At 40.9% G+C, this 19,803-nt stretch overlaps 1 protein-coding gene across 1 annotated transcript in view; it reads right to left on the bottom strand.

The window, feature by feature from the left end:
* Window positions 1–17,649, bottom strand: part of Depdc1b (DEP domain containing 1B) — a 78,751-nt gene extending 61,102 nt beyond the window's left edge. The window contains exons 1-2 of the mRNA XM_008821591.2: window positions 17,504–17,649; window positions 10,765–11,030 (exon numbers count right to left, since the gene is read on the bottom strand). Of these exons, the coding sequence (XP_008819813.1) occupies window positions 10,765–11,030; window positions 17,504–17,551 (314 nt within the window). The 5' untranslated portion in view covers window positions 17,552–17,649. The remainder of the gene's footprint in view (window positions 1–10,764; window positions 11,031–17,503) is intronic.
* Window positions 17,650–19,803: the final 2,154 nt, after the last annotated feature.

Here is a 19,803-nt window from a genome sequence, read left to right as displayed (position 1 = left end):
GACACTAAGGAATCCGTTCTCAATAATGAAGCTCCGTCATACAGCAGAGGGCCAGGAACACAAAAGGTCACAAATGTCCAAAGTATAGAGATCAAGAGTCTGCTGAATAATGGTCCTTAGACAGGACCACTTTATTAAACTTTACCCACCCAAGGTTCAGGGACCATCGCAGAAGAGGGGGCAGAAAGACAGTAACAGCCAGGGAGGAGTGCATGACTATATGGAAACAAAGTTCTATAAGCTCCTGGGAACCTGCTCATATGATTCTATGGCAATGGTGTCAGTATACACAAGTCCTGTGCAAACTCAGGCAGACAATAATCCAGTATAGAACTGGGAAAATGAAGAGTAGACCCCAGTCTTATCTGAAAGAATGTTGGCAACTGATTGCTGCTAGATGAAAAAGAGCCAATCTTCCTAAAACAGAGACTTTGGATAAGCTGACTAGACTCAGTGGACAGACTTGTACTGGGGAACAGTTGGGGACCTTAACGGGATGACAGAGTATATGGACTCCAGTAGGGGGACTATGGGAGGTTGCCAGTGGGGATGGGGGTATAAAGATGATCAAGATTGTCTGAGATGCCCCGTATGAAATGCTTTGTAAATTCAGTGTTCCCAAAGCAATTTATTCACTTTCTTACAAATTGTTTTAGCCTATGATTTAACTGTTTATATCCTGAATTCTGTACTATGTTTCAAATTTACTTTGTAACTACATTAAAATCATTGCTTAAAATAAAAATAAAGTGCCAATGTCTGTATATTAACAAGATTTAAAAAATAAAGTTGGTAAAAGAAAAAATATATTGTCTCAAGGAAATTTCATTGTTTAAAATTAACATTGCCAAAACTCAAAGCAGATCCAGTAGAGAAATCTCTAGCAAAGCTCATCAGGTGTGAGTTTACACCAATTTCTAAAAAAGGAAGAGTTCCTTTCACTTCCCTTTCATGCTCCAAATTCAATTAACCAACTAAATATTTCATATTTTCCTTCTGCTCATTTACGAAATGATAATAGGGACTGAAGAGATGGCTCAGTGGTTAAGAGCAGCTACTGCTCTTGCAGAGAACCCAGGTTCAGTTACCAGCACCCACACGGTAGCTAACAACCCTCAGCTAACTCCAGTTCTAGGGAGGACCCAAAACTCTCTTGTGGGCACTGCACATATGGTGCATTTACCTACATGCAGGCAAAACATTCATACGCATAAAATAAAAGAAGTTATTAACTAGTTAATTAACTTTTTAAAAGAAATGAAAACAACTCCCTGAGCCTCCTGTTCCCCAGCCCTTGTTGGAACAGGAGGTCCACTGTACCTCAGGCATTTAAATCCAGTACCTGAAGAACTGATGATAATTATGGCTATGGTATATTGATGTTACTTCAGTGCCAACTGTGACATCAATTTATCTAAGACAACTTCAAGTGTCACAGGTTCTTAATGAATTATGCCTGTGGCAGTTTCTTATATGTTAAACAAGTTTACATGTTTTCAGGACTTGGTGAAATGAATAACAAAAGAAAAATAAAATCATACACATACACATTTTGACTATTAAAAAAAAGATGTCCAAAAAAAGATGTCCACTAGAGGGAGCGAATAGCCCATTCATTTGAAGGTGTGATACCTAAACTAGGTCCCTTCAAAAGACTTCCAACATAGTTATGCAAGAATTTTTTCCAAGGTCACAGAAAGTTGCTGAGGGGTCATAGATCTTAAAACAACTGGCATTCTGCTTTTCACTAGGGATACAGATGAGACTTTGCAAATCTTTATCAGCTGACAGAAGAGTTGGTTTTGGAGGGGAGGGGAGTGATATAGTCCTATTGTTAACACATATATACATTTGTGTAACTACCACCCCAATCAAGAAACAATTCTGCTACTCCCAGAACACCCCTTTCCTGCTCTCATTTTATAGCATGGCACTCTCCCCAACCCAGCAGCATTTCATTTTATATATGAGCCATCACTATTCAACCATGGGAGGCTTGGGTTGTTTACAGTTACTGGCAATTATTAATAAAGCCACTACAAACACAAGTGTTGGTGTGTACACTAAATTTCCACTGCACTAGGGTAAATATCCATTGAGAATACTAAGTGATATGATCCATGTATTTATTAACTTTCTATAAAACTGTCATTTCCCACCAAGAGATGAGATCTCAAGCTCTGCATCTCAGCACTTGATAAGGTCCGCACTTTTGCTCTCGCCATTCCAACAGTTAGGATCGTCCTATCATGGTTTTAATTTTAATTTCCCTAAGGTTTACTATGTTAAACACTTTTATGAGCACTTATCTGCTACTTGTATATCTTGTGGTGTTTGTTCAAATCTCTTGCTCATTTTTTAAACTGTTCTATTTTTGCTGAATTTGTAAGTTCTTGATACCAGTCCATTGTCACATACATGGTTTGTAAATATTTTCTGTCTGTAATTTTTCAGCCTCTTAATGGCATCTCAAAATAATTTTTTTTCATTTTGATAGTCTAATTTGTCATGTATTTTCTTTTAGTGTCCTATCTTAACAACTCTTTACCTAACTCTAAGATGTAAAGAACATCTCCTGTTTTGCAAAGTCTATATTCTTAAATTCAAATATATGATATACTTTGAATTAGCTCTTGTATAGTTTATGAGGTTCAGTGGAGACTCACTGTTACTTATTTTTACATATAAATGGTTGGATACCCAACTGTTGGAAAATCATTTGCTAAGGATAGAGAGATATAGCTCAGTGCACAAGGCCTTGGGATCAATACCTAGCACCACCAAAATCATTTGTTGACAAGACTAATCTTTCTCTATCAGTTGGTCATATTTGCGTACATCTGGTTCTGAACTTAATTATGCTACGCTGTTTTATATGTCCATGTCTTCCTCCATTTAAGCTGAATGACCATCCCTCATCTCTGATCTGATGCTTGGAACTAGAAGTGTCTCAGATTTCAGGGTGAGGGACTAAATCCCTGATAAGAGGGTGCGGCCACTGATGAATAATAAAATGACACACTTCCACTTCTTGGTCTGACACAAAGGCCTGGGGGCTCTCCCTCCAATCAGCACGTCCCCTTTCCAGCTGACACGCCAGTTTAGAGTAGACAAAAGCTGGATCTCACTCAGCTTGGAGCTGTAACCTATGGGCTGTCTCTTCATTGTTTAAGTTCACCAATCCAAAATTAGGGGAAGGAGACCTGGCCCATACCACTAAAAACATTTTAAAGACCCAAGCCCTCCTGGGGGCTTTGAATTTTTCGGTTTCCCAATTCCCTCTCCACTTGTGAAGAACTTGTCTGTGAGTGTGTGTATGTGTGTTTCTTCACTTTGAACAAAGTTTGTTACCTGTTGCTTTCTGCTGTGTCTGAGATTTTTTTTCCTGTCTTTCAATTGTCTAATCGGCAGAGAAAACAAACCAGATCCAGACCCTGCATGAGCTGGGGCTTTCCAGATTACAGAATATTTATCTAGACTTTCAATGGCTGATTTCACATCCCTAATCCAAACAACTGAAATCTGAAAAACAAACTACAAACTGATCTAAAATACAACACTCTCTTTTCTGTTTTGAGTCAGGGTCTTGATATGCTGCTAAGGCTGGCCCCAAAGTCTGGGCTCAAGCAAACCTGCCTCAGCTTCATAAAGTACTGGCACATGCCACTGTACTAGGTTATAAAACTTTGTTTTTAAGACGGGGTCTGATGTATCCCAGGTTGACTTCAAACTTGCTATACAGAGGATGACCTTGAACCTTGGATCCTCCTTCCTCTATCCTCCTTCCTCTAGGATTACAAGTGCTATCATGCCTGGTTTATGTGGTACAAGGAATTAAACTCAAGGCATACTAGACTAGGACTCCACCAACTGCACTACATACTCAGTCTGGTTATAAAACATGTTGAGAATATCAGTACTCAAAACTGTCAATGTGGAGCTCAAAACATTTGGGATTTAGGAGCACTTTGGATTTCCAGATTTCCAAATTATGAACGTTCCTTTGTACCATAGTCTTGACTTCCCTGTCTTTAACTGGGTAGTATGAGTCCTCTGGTTTTTATTTATTTAATAACCACATAATTAGAAGCATTTCATTACAATGGCATTGACATATTCAATAACAATTTCCAGAGCTAAGATGCATCTCTTTCAAAATTGGCTTTAAATTTTTAGGTTCAGAGTTGAATTAATACAGTTATACAATATCGTACTCAGTATAAACCCTATAAGACATAAAATTGAATGAGGTTTTAACCTTTAAAAAAGATCTCCATTTCATTATTAAAATACAGTTTCATACAGAAAAATTCATTTTTGCTGCAATTAACGCTTAGATGTTTGCACATGTGTTTCTAATCTCTATATATCTGATTATTACTAGTCACATTGGTACTTTCTGAGATCCTTGGTACCTGAGCATGGATATAAAGTCATCAGGTAGATTTCAATGGTAATGTTTTTCACATCTACTAATTATTAAGGAGCAAATTTTTATGCTTTGAAGAATTATTATTTTTTGCATTCAGTAAATCTGACAGAAACTACTTAGCAATTTCAGTTTCAAATTAAAATAGACACTTTGAAAATAAGCCAAAAAATAGTAATAATCTGAAGTAAAATAGAGAACAGGAGAACTGAAAAAGGAGAAAAGAAAAGGGAAACAACAGGAAATGAGAACGGCATGCACAAAGAACAGAACAAAGGAACATAGAAGGGAGAAAAAGGGACGCACAAAGGAGAATAGAAAGAAGACAGTTCCCACACATTAGACCTCAGCCACCACCACCCAGGCCAACGAATGCCTGACTAAAGCTGGGTCCTCCTCAGAACTTGCACCAGTAATGAGAGCAAGTCAGGGCCAGCCAGGCTCCAGACCAGAGGACCAGTCCTGCTAAAGAGCTACCCAGATGGCCAAACGTGACTCTCATTAAATAGTACAAAACAAACGAACCTATTAGATTTAGTTGGGGGCGGGGGGGGTCAGGTCAGAGGACAACTCTAGAGTCAGTTCTCTCCTTCCACCTTTACATGGGCTCTGGGGATCAAACTCAGGTTGTCAGGCTTGTGCAGCAAGTGCTTTTACCTTCTGAGTCATCTCATCAGCTCTTAATTAGATTTAAATGATACCACAAAATTATCTATTTACATGCTCTGAGGGGCAGATATAAAGGTAAATATGAAATGTCATTAACTAAGACATTCCTGGTAGTTTGTTTAAACATTTGTACAAATGAAATGTCCACCAGGCCCAACCGCTAGGGTGAGAGAGTGTGTGCGTGTGTGTGTGTGTGTGTGTGTGTGTGTGTGTGTGTGTGTGTGTTGCATGAATGTGGCTGTAGATATACACAACCAAGTAAGAACGTCAGAGCAAGACAGTGGGTGTCTTCCTCTGCCTCTCTGCCTTCCTCCTTTGAGACAAGGTCTCTCACTGCACTGGACACTCCCTATTTGCAACTAGGCTGGCTGGCCAAGGAGCTCTCAGGACCCACCTGTCTGCTCCTCCCTCAATGCCAAGGTTACACACTCATAGCCATATAGGGCTTTTTACATGGTGCTATGGGCTTGAACTCAAGTCTTCGGGCTTGCACAGCAAGCAGTCTTACTCTCTGAGCCATCTCTCCAGTCCCTCCCTAGGTTTCTCATGAAAATCACATGAAATTACTGAAACGGAACTGCCTATAAACTGGGGAAAAAAAAATGTTTTTTTCTGTCCTGGGGCTGTGCAGGCACATGGTTGGTGAACATTCTGTCAGATGCTCATCCCCAGTGTTATTTTTCTTCATTTGTATTTTGAGTTTTGAGGGCCTCACTGTGTAGCCCAGAGTGGGCTCAAACTTAAGATTTGCCTACCTTCAGCCTCTCAAGTACTAAGATTACAAGTGTATACCACCAAGTTTGGCTTGAAATTGCTTAAAAAATACAGTGCAGTATGTGACCTCATGGTACAACAGTAGGACACATGACTCTAAAGTACAGCATAGTGTAACTGGTAACTGGCTATCTTCCTTCATCACAAGTCTAAGGTCATGAAAATGTTAAAGACAGAGAAAAGTCATCTGGTTCAACTAGAACCACCGTTCTAATCCACCTGAATTGCTGTGACAAAAGACTGTGACCAATACCAACTGGGGAGGAAAGGGTTTATTTGGCTTATATCTCCAGAGGTCACAGTTCATCAGGAAGCCCAAGGTAAGAACTCCAGGCAGGAACCTGGAGGCAGGAGCTGAAGCACAGGCCATGGAGGAATGCTGCTTACTGGCTTGCTCTCCTGGCCCCCGCTCAGCCTGCTTTCTTATAGAATACAGGACCACCTGCCCAAGGGTGGCACCACCTACAGTGGGTCGGGCCCTCCCACATTACTCAAAAATCAAGAAGATACCCCAAAGACATGGCCACAGGCCAGTCCAATGGAGGCAATTCCCCAACTGAGGCTCCCTCTACCCTGGTGTGTCAAGTTGACAACTAAAGCTGTCCAACACAAGCACCCATCAGTGAAACCCAGAACTCTTTCTAGTTACTGATGTAGGTAAAGGAGAGACATGGTCCCAGTGCTGAGAGCTTCTCTACTGCATCTCCTCCTCTTATGGAGCTTGGAAAGCAGGAGCTCACTTCCTTTCTTACATACTAAATTCAATCTTCTCATCCATTTCCTGTTTGAGAAGTCTTGAAAATCTAAGAATCATGACTCATAAATTTAAATGCATTCACCAAACAAATACGACACGTATTCTTTAAATCAAATAATATTTGAGGGTTTTATTCATCACCTTTGTCATAAAATTATCCAACATTGATGACAGCACGCACAAGTCGCATGGAAGCTCAAAAAAAAAAAAAAAAAAAACACAGTCAAGTGCTACAGATATAGCTCAGAGATAGTGTAAGGCCTTGAGTTTGTTCCCTATACAACAAAAGCAAAACAAAAAGATAGCAAAGTATCTGTGTTCATGTAGTTTTCTCTAATTCCAGACCCAGTATATTACCTTCCCCTTGCTGTATTTATCTGATTATTTAGGTTGATTCCCATTAGTTTTCTCCATTTGAAAACTTCTTGAAGACAGCATATCATTTACTAGGTATTACAAGAACTCCGTGACTATAAACATACTGGCTACACCAAATGTTTCCTATTGTTCTCTGTTGAGTCATCACTGTTAAACTATGTCAGCCTCCTCTTGTGTAAACTGAGACAGCCTAGCATATCACAAGAACAAAAGCCTCAGAGATAGACCTTGACTCGAATCATAACTTTCTCTACTAGTCGCATGACTTTAAACATGTTAGTAAGTGACTCAAATCATAACTTTCTCTACTAGTAGCATGACTTTAAACATGTTAGTAAGTCTGGCTTTATTAATTTCCTAACCTTTTTTAAAAAAATATTTTATTATTTTTATTGTATGTGTATGAGTGTATTGCCTGTATATATGTAAGTGCACCCGTGTCATGCAATTTCCCACTGAGGTCAGAAGAGGGTGTCAGATCCCCCGGAACTGGAGTTATGGACAGTTGTTAGCCATTATGTGGGTGCTGGGATTTAAACCTCTGCCAGAGCAGTTAGTGCTCTTAACTGCTGAGCCATCTCTCCAGCCCCAGTTTCCTAACCCTTAAAATTAGGAAATCTGAGAGTGGTGGCCCACATCTATAATCCCAGCATTTAAAAGGGTGAGACAAGAGGCCTGCCACAGGTTCAAGGCTCTCCTGGGCTACAGAGTGAGACTCGGTTTTAAAAAAAAAAAAAAAAAAAAGAAAGAAAAAAAAATAATTAGGATATTATCCCCTATATCTACAAGGGGTTGAATTAAATGACAAATTACTGGTTTGGAGCATCATAGCTGCTCTAGAATGTCCTAGATGTTCTAGAATGTTAGATTCTTTCTTAGCAACAAGAATCTCTTTGTCCTTTCTTGCATTTTCTAGACTACTTATAAAGGCTTCCCTTCCATAAGACTGGATCTTTCGAAGTATGTCCTGAATTCTGCCACTTCAGGACCCTCCATCCACTTTCAAATCCAACCTATCTCTAGCTTAATAACTCTCCTCCTCGGCTTCCAGCACTTGGTTTTGGTGCTTTGCCTGAGGAAGGTAGCTGGAAACAGAACAATGAGAGTAGTAAAGGCAGTGCTCCCAGGAACACGAGCATATAAGGATAACTATCCTGAGCACCAGTCACAGAAGCTTGGGTGTGCATTATAGCTGGTTGCACACTCATTAAGCTTATTCTCAATGCAAGTCACAGGCACTTTCACAAATGATTTACATGTCTAAACAGACTCCATCTAAGACTAATCTAGATAACTGGAAAAAGCTGTTAATTTATAGAATTCCCAGTTAGGAAAAAAAAAATCGCAATGAATTTTCAGGCACTAAATAATGACATGCTGTCCTTTCATGACATTCTGCGTTCTTCTGCATTACCCAAACTAAACAGCTAGAGGGAAAAATCACAGCCGGCCCTCTATATCCAGGAGTTTTGTGTCCTCACATTCAATTAAGCATGGGTTAAAAATATTTGAAAATAAAATTCCAGCCAAGCACAGGGCACATTCTTGTGATCCCAGTTCTTCAGGAAGCTAAGGTAGAAGGATTACTCTTAAGCCTAGGGGTGCAAGACCAGTTTGAACAACATAGTAAGACCTCATATCAAAAGAAAAAACTTTTTCAGAAAGCTCCAAAAAGCAAAAATTGAATTTGCCATGTACTGAATACTATGCTGAGCCCCCATGAATAAAATGCAGTAGCCTGCCACGGTCTCGCAGTCCTTAGGCTCCCTTCAGCACTGATTATAGAGCATCATCCACCTCACAGCCTGTTCATAATCAGTGATTGCATCTGTACTGCATATGTGTACTTTTTTGCCATTATTCCATAAACAGTGCAGTATAACAATTATTTATGTAGCATTTATAGCTTATTAGGTATTACAGGTAATATAAAGAGAATTTAAAGTGTAGGGGAAGATGTGTGAAGGTTATATGCAAATGCTACATTTTATATAAGCATGCAGATTTCTGGATACATGGGGAGTTCTTGAAACCAATCTCCCATGGCTCCTTGAAGGACCAGTGTACTTAATGAGGAAACAAAATTTGTCTTATATAATACTCATTTTTTAAGGGAATGCACGATTAAGTCTTAATACTGAAATAAGGCGTTCTAATAATCAGTGTTCAGTGGTCAGATCCTGGAATATACTCCTATTTTATTCTCCTGAGAACTCCAAAGCCTCACAGGACTCACTGGGAGGTATGCAATTAAAGGCCACATTAGAACAGATTGGATGTTACTCATCCAGCGAAGCCTTTCAGAAGTGTCTAGCTAAATCTTGATGGAGTACAAGCAAGTAGTCTCCCAGGAGAATAATCCTTTAAGAATTCCCAGTGAAGTATGTAGCATGTGGAACTTAGGCTAGAATTTCCATTGTCTAATAGCGATAAGCAAGCACTCAAGCCTCAGAATAAGCCAAGACCATCCAGAACCCTAATTAAAAGTTGGATCAGCAAAGCCGGAAGTAACTACCAACTGGAGACAACTAAGTGGCCAGATGACAAGCCTGACAGCTAGGCACTGAAGATTTCTGACAGCATGCCATAAGGAGGTATGAAAAGAATTGTGCAGCAATGTCTGTTTTCAGCTCTATGTGCTGTGACCACCCTCATCCTGCTCTGCTTTTCACAGCAGCTAGTCAAAGAGGGAGACAAAGAATGAGCAGCTTCTGTGCTCAAAGTCCTGTGTCCCAGTGAAGCACAACAATTAAATGTGCTGTAAGCATTCTTATATTTCCATCAGAGAGAAAGAATGCAAATTTTAGAGGTCTGTATTCTACTTTAACCCTCTCAAATTCTATTCTTTTGCTGTTTTGTTATTGTTGGGGTTTTTTTGTTTTTGTTTTTGTTTTTGAGACATGGACTCATGATGGAGCCCTGGCTGGCCTGGAACTCACCATGTAGACCAGACTGGCCTCAAACTCACAGAGATTCACCTGCCTCTGCCTCCTGAGTGCTAGGACTTTTAGGCATGTACCACTATGCCCTACAAATTTATATTCCTCAAAAATTCTTGGCACTTTGATAGACGTCTACAGAGAGCAATAGTTCCTCTTCTGAGCTTGTGTGCTTTGGTATTTTCATTCTTCTTTAGCCTTCACTCATAAGCCAAAGTTTTAGGTAGGGCTCCTTAACCTCCAGCAATAAATACAGCATTCTAATGTTCAGTGAGAAGGAACTAGAGAGACCTCCATTTTCCCTCCGATTACCTGGTGGTAAATGTTCACATTATGAAATATTGTGAGCAAAAGCATCTGGAGAAAAGCAGACTTGCATTGCGAGGCTCACTGTGAGATATGAAGGAATTCTAACACAATTCCTCACGTGTCTCCTGAGCTGTTTCAAGACCAAACAGTCTGCCTCGAAGCCCGAGTACACTGGTCCTCTGCACTCAGCTGCACCCAGAAGTTGTGCTTCACCTTTCAGGTACTCCAGAACTACTAAGTTGCAGGTACTCCAGAAATACTAAGTTACTGCAACCATCCTCTCAGGCAAGCAAAAGGCAGGAAAATGTTTCCTAAATGAAAAATCATTATAAACAAAAGACTCCTCTGACTCTCTGCAGTGCTCCAAAGAACAAGACAAATGGCACCTAACACAGTACAAATGGAACCATGGCTTCAATGGACAAGGTAAATTCTTTCACTTCAGGAAGTTTCCATATTCTGAGCAAATCCACTCATCTTCCCTGTATCCCTTCCTACACTGACATTACCTGTATAAGTGACGGTTGTCTTCGAAATCTTCCTGACCCCATTTTCCCTTGATGTCTTCAATAACGTGATTCTTCAGGAATTTTTTCAGCAACTGAATTGTTTGTTTGCGAGTCACCTCGGGCCCAAAGTTTTGACTGTTCCTCAACAGCTCGTGCAGCCAGTCCACAGCTTCAGCAGCTGTGAAGCAACATTCATAACTCTTGAAGCGACAACGGTGCTTCCGTAAAGGCATCCTGGTACGAAAAAGCTCCACGGTTTCATTCCACTGGGCAGAAGAGACAAAGGCATTGAATAATCAACTGCTGTTTTCTAAAGGTTACTACATTCCAAATGTTTAAAGCAATGAGTACAATTTTTCGATTTAAAAACCACTTGAGGGGCTGCAGGGATGGCTCAGCAGTTAAGAGTGCTGACTGCTCTTGCAGAGGACCTAGGTTCAGTTCCTAGCACCCACATGGCAGCTACCTATCTGTAACTCCAGTTTCAGGGGATCTGGTGCCCTCTTCTGGTCTCCCCTGACATTGCACAACATGGGTGTACTTACATATATGCAGGCAAAACACTCATACACATAAAATAAAAATAAATCAATCAAAAAGAAAATTAAGGCTGGGGGAAACATCAGAATAGTAGAGCACTTGCTTAGCATGTGCCAGATCCAAAGTTAGATAATAAATTGATAACAGACGTATAGATGATTGACTGACTGATTGATAGTATTCATATTTTTTAGTTAACAGCTTGAATAATGAAGACTTGATGTTTTTATTTGCGGCCTTCAAACTCTAAAAGTTCTGGAGAATAGATGGTGGCGATGATTACAAAACATTGTAAGCACAATTAATGCTACCAAACTATACACTTAGAAATGGTTAAAAATAGCTTATATTGTGTATATTTTACCACCATTGAAGCAAAAGCAGAACTTGCTTCTTCAGAAAAGAAATGGAAGTAAAAGGCATCTTTTCAAAGGTAGTTCATCATGTACCCGCTCAAGGAATCTTTACTGAAGACACTGCCAACAAGCTATCCTATTAGTGAGATTCCCATGAATCAAAACATGGTAGTAAGTAATGGTTAAAACTAAGTCGCTAGCTGGGCACAGTGGTGCACATCTATAATCTCAGCACTCAGTAAGCTGAGGCAGAAGGATTATGAGCTCAAGGCCAGCCTGGGCTACATGCAGAGTTCTAGGCCCAGTTTGGATTATATACTGAAATCCTGCCCTCTATACAAAAAAAAAAAAAAAAAAAAAAAAAAATTCTAGCCCATTATGCATAATTCATTTCTAAAAGCCCCATTCTTAGTACAACTTCATTCAACAAGCATGTATAGACTGTTTATTATGTGAACGGAATTGTATGGGTAGAGAAGAGAGATGCATATGATAATATAATACAGTGCTCAATGTCAAAGAACTCAAGACAGTAATGATATGTTTTAAAGCAAGTATCCAAGTTTTTGCTCATTTACAAAAGAAAGTTTTTTGAAAAAAATAGCTAGTAGATATTTCAAATAACATAAGCTAATTACAAAGCATCTCCTAGTCTTTTTTGTAATAATATTGTTTAAAATTGTTTCCTGCCTTTAGCCAGAGAAGATGGTTGTTTCTGAGGCTCTTCCTGAAGAACACAGTTTAGTTAGGCATGGCACCTTCAGAGACACCATGGGGAGTTAAGACTGAACAGGCAGAGCTCAGGCTCTGAAGCCCAGCTTGGCTAGAATCACAGCCTGGTCTGCTACTGACCGGCAAGCCAACCCACGTGCCTCCAGCAACAAAGCAACGATGACATAACCAGAGATGGAAAAAAAAAAAAAAGACTATTGACTATTGCAGTGCCTTCCCTGAAGGAAGTACTTAATAAAACTCAGCCACATAGTGTTGTTGTCTCTATCATCAGAGTAGGGGCAGCCCTTAGAGCAAATATACAGAAAAGACCCCTAAATGGAATCTCCAGTATTTAGTCCAGCTTCTGCCAATAAATATTTGGTTTGGGCGCAGTTAACATTTTCTCTATAAATTTATAGCAAATTAAAACTCAAAAGAGTTAAGATCCTGAAATTCAAAAATCACAGAAGCCAGCTACAGTGGGGCATAAACCCATAATCTCTGCACTCATGAGGCTAAGGCAGGAGGATTGTGAGTTCAAGGCCAGCCTGGGCTACAAAGCAAGAGGCTATCTCAAAAATAAATCAATCAAAAGGCAAGTCATAGAGGTGTGTGTTGTGTACAGTCAGCTAAGAAAGAGTGCTGGTGCAATCCACTGTAGTCAAATCAAAGGCGTATACCATTGTTTACACTTGGCTTATGAGCCTTTAAAAAGAATTGTCAAATCCATGTACAGTGATTCACTGTATACACTGCTGGTGATGCTCACCAGCAGAACTTAAAGAAACACTGGACCAATTTTAGTAGAACAAAATCAATCTCTGAAGACTGGGAAAATATAAGGTACAGAGTCAGACCAGGGTTCAAATCCTGGTTCTTCAATTCACTATTTGCATAGGGTTTGGTACAAGTTAAGTATCAGAAAAATATCGTTTCTTTCTATTCCAAAATGCCACTGATAGAATCTCATGGGCTGTCATGTCCCACAGAACCTTTAACACAAAAGTCAACTCTTTCGAAATGTCATTTTTTAAATAACTTCATGACTATCAGCCTCTTCTTCCTTATGTGTGAAGTTACATCAATGACAAGAAATCAGGAAGTTGAAGGCTTAGAATAAGGAAGTTGTTCATTCACCTCCCACTTAAAGCTTTATGAACACCACTGACCTAGTCAGCATCCCACCAGTCAGTTGGCAGGGAGCAAGTGTCAGAGAGAGCACTCACTATACAAAAAGTCACAGCATCCCACATGCCCCAGAGATACCAAGGGCACCACAGCATTGCCCCTGGCATCCCTCAGAATTGTCCCACCCATCATGAGGTTCCTGCCTAATCTGCTTCTAAAATGCAAATGTGAATAAATTATTGTTCTTCTTGCTTCTTATAGACCTGACATCTGTTCCAATCTCTCCCCTCTATGGTGCCTTTGTATAGATGTAACCCTCAAAACCCTACCTTTCAAAACTTTAGAAATTTTATTCCAAACTACATAGCTGCAGTCTTCTAGCCAACCACTTATACTGAGTTACATAATGAAAGCTATTTTGATGATGAGAGTAAGTAGCTAACAAGCTTCCATGTTTGTCATGAATTAGGTCTGCCATTTGTCTTTTATCATTAAAAATTTACCTAATCCATAAAATGTTATTTTCCAACAGAATTCCAGAACCTTAGAAAATAAAGCTGTTACAAATTATAAGAAAGTATAGCAAGCCAGTAAGACGGATACAGAAGCCTACTATTTGTATGCTAATAGATTTTTCCAGGTTTTCCCTGACGAGATACTACGCAGAGAGTGATGCTGAGAGAAAGAAGAGCTGGGCCAGTGATGAAGGAAGGAAAGGCTGGCCTCAGAGAACAACTAAAGAAAGAGCTAGTTACAAACTAGGATTCATTTACTTAATAAAAGCCTCAAGGCACAACTGAAACATATTGGAAAAATATTTGCAGATTTCACCTTTAATAACAACTATAATTTCTCAAAACAGCAATCCTCACTTTTAGGGACAAGAACAGGTGATTACTGTGTTTTCCAAATTTTAATATTACATTTCTCAACTACCATAAAATTGAGAACCAAATTGAATACCTGGGAAGTTCTGATAAAAATGGAAGTATTTTCATTAATTATCCTGTAACTTTTCTGTTTAAGTTGATAACCTACACTGGGCCTGAATGACATTTCTTAGGAAGTAAAAACATCGGAGAAAAAGCACTTTCCTTTATAAATTCCTTTTGCAATAGCTTAACGTGACTCAGAATCCAGTGATATTCATACAGTGGTCCTCTGCAACCATGAAAGAAGTACCTTGTATAGCTCTATGAATATAATTTAAAAGTTTCTGCTATTTTTTTTTTTTCCTGCAAGACAAGGACTAAGTCATTCCAAGATCAGAGCCTATTTCCCTGGTCTAAGTACTGTAAACAAACTGGGTGGAGGATGAAATGTGTTATTTTTCCTTCCTAAACAAAGATATAATCATTTCTTATCCAAAGCTTCAGTGACCCACAGGAAACAGCAGTCTGGAAAATTCCAGAAATTAACAATTCGCAAGTTTTCAGTTGCATGCAGTTCTGAGTAGTGTAAGGAAACCTCCTCATCCAACCAAGGATGTGAAAGATTTCTCTGTCCACTGTGTCCAAGCTGTATATGCTACTCACCTACTAGTCCTTTAGCAGCTACTCAGGTTAACAGTCCAACTGGTGAGGTATCACAGTGCCCGTGCTCAGGTATAATCTTTATTTTACTTTAAACTGTAAGAGCAGTGAACTTGGAGTATATTAATTGTCCTATTTTGCTATTACTATTTTTAATTTCTCGTTAATTTATAAATTAAACTATCATAGGTATATGCAGGAAAAACACATCCCATATGTAGGGTCCAGAACGATCATTTGTTTCAGGCACTTGCTGGGGAGGGGTGAGGGAGGGTGAGTGTTACAACATATCTTTCACAGCTAAGAAAGGACTGCTATAAGAGTCTGTGAAAATCACTGAAAAGGCACAACTTGCCTCTTCCCTAAAGTCAGACCTACCAACAGCCCTGCCCTCAGAGAGTTTGAATGATAGAGTCACAGCCATCGTGAAAATGACATTCTTTAAAAACTCTATCTTTTTCCTTGACATTACCATTTCATACCTCTTAGAAGCCAGTCCTAAAGAAAACCTAAATTTATTTATTGGATTATTTTTTTTTTAAATCAATGGATCATCATTCTGGGTAGCCTGTAGATTGTACAATGGTTTTTTTCCCATCCTCTTCACAGGCACCTTGGTAATATGACACTGCTACCCTGCCACTTAAAGTAGAAATGTCAAAATGTCCTTGGGCCTGTTAGCAACATACTCTGTTCCAAAGGCCAAAAATGTCAAAATGTCAAAAGTATTTGGGAGCTTGTATCTAATCCTTAAAAGATTTTAGGGTTACCTCTTCAGAGGGGGGAATGTTGGAGGGGAGGGAATGGGCATGGATTTGATCAAAACACCTTATATGCATGTATGAAATTCTCAAAGTTTTTGTAAAAGTTAAAAAAAAAAAAAAAAAGTAGAAATGTGGCCTGCAGGATGGCTCAGCAAGTGAAGGTGCTTTTCACACAAGCCTGGCATCCTGAATCCTATCCCCAGCACTAATGTTAAGGTAGAAGGAGAGAACTGACTGCACAAAATTGTCCTCTGACCTCCACACAACACCCCTCACACCTACATCATACACACACAATAATAATTAGTAATAATAGTAAATTAAACAAGGTTTTTTTACGTGGAAATAAATTTCTAGATTCTGGACTCAGTCATTTTATAGGCTTTGGCTAATGAGGTATGAAAAAAAAAAGTCGCAGGTTGAAACCATTTAGCTACCTTGGAACCACCATGAGACCACTATGTGAAGATGCCTGTCATAGATACTTGGCTCAACTTATGTCCAAGACAAGTCAGCACCTTCCACCATCCAGAACTAGTGAAGTCAACAGATTTTGATACATGAGGGGCCCCTATCAGAAGAATCACTGACATGAATCCACCCCAGATCACTGGTCCACAACAATCCTAAGCTGTTTCCATCCAAATGAAAGAGTATTCCCTCAAATCCCTAAAATCTTAGGTAAAAGGACATACGTGGCATGTGCTCTTTCTCTGTGAACAGGATCCATAATCTTTATTAGGTTCTCAAAGCAGATCAAGAGGCTAATTTTTTTTTAAAGTGAAAAACAAACAGCCTCAAGCCTAATTTCTCCTTCAGGAAGGTGATCTTCTTAGGTCTGACTTGACCCAATAGAACACAAAGTGGCTGGCTCTGGAAAGAAAAGGAAACTCTTTGCCTCTCCAACATATGAGTTACAGTCTGGACACTAGATCCCACCTGCTCTGGATATTTCTTTTGAGTACAAAGAACATTGCAAGTTAGATGCAGCTGAACGCAGTTCACAGACTAAAGTCAACTATCTTCCTTTCAAATGACCATTAAAAGTCCCCTAATCCTTGAGGCAGTCTGTAAAACTACTTCCTCCAGGTAACAGTAACACACATCAGATAAGTCTTTGAATAGCAAAACTAGTTTCCAGGAGAAAAGGCATCACCCTGGTCCATCAGGGTCTGCAAAGCTCTTTCAAGCCACTTATCAAGCCTGGTCCCTCGGTGAGGTGGGTGCTGACAGAAACAGAATCGCCAAGAGCAGGAACTGTGCCTTGGGCAATCCACCTTGGTGCTGTGCAGCCTTAGAAAGAACTCTTCATCAAGTGTCAACGGTGTCACTCAGGAAGGAGACACGCCCTGCCTGGATGACCACAAACGCCCAGCGTTAGATGGGTGGGGTGGGCTAGGGTTCCACCCAGGATCTCTTGGGTCCTGATGCAGGCCTTTGGACAAAGGGCAGAGAGGTGGGAACTCCATCGCCTGGTGTTCCCAGCTCTTTTAGTCTGAAGGCGCCTAATGCAGCCACCCTCCGGGGTGGGGCAGTGAAGCTCAGCCCAGGCCGGTGGACTGGCTCCCAGGTCCTCTAGGGGGCATGGTGAGGACCCCAGCCCCGGCTGACACTCGCCTGCCTGCGGCCTCAGCCCGGAGCCGCGGAGTCCGAGGCACCGCGGGGACCGCGGCGTAGGGTCGGCCCCGCCAGCACTCTCACTCACCAGCTTGGTGGCCCGGTACGGCCCGGGCCCCACGATGCGATGCTCCATCGCCGGTGCGCGACCGGCCAGCTAGGGTCCCTGGATTCGCCGCGCTGCAGTTTGAATTGCAAGCCTGCGGGCTCCGGGCGCCGATTGGACGGCATGAAGGCACGTGACCGGAACTTCGCGAGTGGGCGGGACCACGTCCCCTGATGTGCGTCTGGGGTGGTGGAGCCTCTGAGAGCAAAGGACACAGCGATCCTCATCAATGGGCAGGCAGTCAGTCACCAGCCTCCGTGTGACTGATCGCGGCGCTGCCCAGCACCATTGCCAGACTGTCCTGCAGGGTGCAGGGCACACGAGCTCTGCAAAAGAAGCAATCCAGTGAGCGAAACCTAGCTGGGACCTCGCAGATAATGTTACCAGAACAAGTGCACAGTGAATCTGGAAGTTAGAGATTAGAACTGCGTGGTGAAAGGAAGCGAGTTGACACCCTATAAAGTGGAGGGACTTTTAAAAACTAGATAAAGGCACTGAGCCACAAAGGAGTCTAGATGGCCTATTAGAACAATAAAGACGCCCTAATCGGTTTCTGTTGTGCTATTTTAATAGAGCACAATAATCCCTCCTCCCCCAGCTTGCATTCTCTGTTTTGCTTCTCACTGAATTTTACAGTCTTGCCATAGGGTTGATAAATCCTTTTCTCTCCCACTCTTGAGAATTGTCAGTCCGATTTTCAACTGTTCAAATGGACAAAATGACTTCACCACTCTCTGAACTACACACTTGAAACTCGGTGACTCCAGTTCAGAATTCATGTCTGGGCATCTGGATGAATACCCAGGATAAGAATTGCTGAGCAACTCAGCCTTGATCACAGAAGCCTCTTTTTCCAGTGGACAGTGGTTAATGCAGAGACTTAAAACTGGTCAAAGTGCTGTAAACAAGAGCCTGGAATGCTCAGTCTTAAATGGAACATTTATATGTGTTCCCTCGGAGAACAAGGAGGTAGAAACGTTAAGAGCTGGAGGATGGGGAGGAGTACTATAAATGCTGTCTTCTGGACCTGACATGAACTTAACGGCAACGGTTGATTACCTGTGCAAGACCTGCACAAGCTGGAACACTGGTCCACATGTGACTTAAAAAATAAAAAATAAAAAGCCAGAGGACACTAATGAATCTCTCAACTCTCATTAATGAAGCTCCCTAGTGCAAGAGAGGACCAGGAACACAAAAGGTCACACATGGCCAAAATGTAGAGATTAAGAGTCTACACAATGGTGCTCCTTGGACAGAGCTCATATATTAAACTTCACCCACCCAGGACTCATGGTCCATTGTGGAAGAGGGGGTGGAAAGATTGTAAGAGCCAGGGAGGAGGTGTAGGACCATATGGAAACAAAGTCCTAGAAGCTCCTGGGAACTTGCTCATATGATTCTATGGCAATGATGTCAACATACACAAGTCCCCTGGCAACTCAGGCAGACAAAAATCCAGCATAGAACTGGGAAAATGAACAGCAGGCCCCAATCTTAGCTGAAGAAATATTGACAACTGATTACTGCTAGGTGAGGAAGAGCTGATCTTCCTAAAACAAGGGACTCTAGATCTAGACTCAGTGGATGGACTTGCACTGGGGAATGTCTGGGGGTACTGACTTGACACAATGGGCCTGAACTGGAATGACAGAGTATATGGGTTCTGGGGGTGGGGGTGAGGGGGTGGAGCTATGGGAGGGTGCCAGTGGGGATGAGGGCATAAACATGATTAAGATTGTTTGAGATATTCTGTATGAAATACACAAAAATTCAATAAAAGCAAATTTTTAAAAACCCTGGACATGTTCAGTTAAGGGGGGAGGGTGCGGGCAAGGGTGGTGAGATAAGATGGGTCAGCTGGTAATGGAAAGGAACCAGGGAGGTAAAGGAAAAGAAAGAACCTGAAAGAGAAGAACAGTAGGAAACAGGTGTTAATAAGGGAGATATGGATAAAAATTGGGTTAGTTTAAGGGAAGGGGAGGGAAAGGTATACAAGGAACCTAGGGGATAAAGGGAAAGAAGAAGCTCAAAAAAAGGTAGGACCATAGGAGAAGGGTATTATTAAGGGAGAAAGGGGGAAAATGGGGGCACCTTAATTGGGGAAACCATGATGGAAGGATGAGACAATACAAGAGATAAATAATGCCTAGCTAGTTTTAAAAACCAGAGGGAACCATATTACTCCAACAACCTACTGACAAATTATACATAGCAGATCAAGAAATATATGTCTAGGTAAGGTTTATCTGAGAACAATTGGTCTTTGCCCAAGCTTTAGC

This window comes from Nannospalax galili, unplaced genomic scaffold, assembly GCF_000622305.1.
Source record: "Nannospalax galili isolate Female #2095 unplaced genomic scaffold, S.galili_v1.0 scaffold751, whole genome shotgun sequence".
Classification (NCBI taxonomy): domain Eukaryota; kingdom Metazoa; phylum Chordata; class Mammalia; order Rodentia; family Spalacidae; genus Nannospalax; species Nannospalax galili.
Note: the sequence above shows the minus strand (reverse complement) of the source record. Positions and strands in the feature narration are given on the sequence as shown.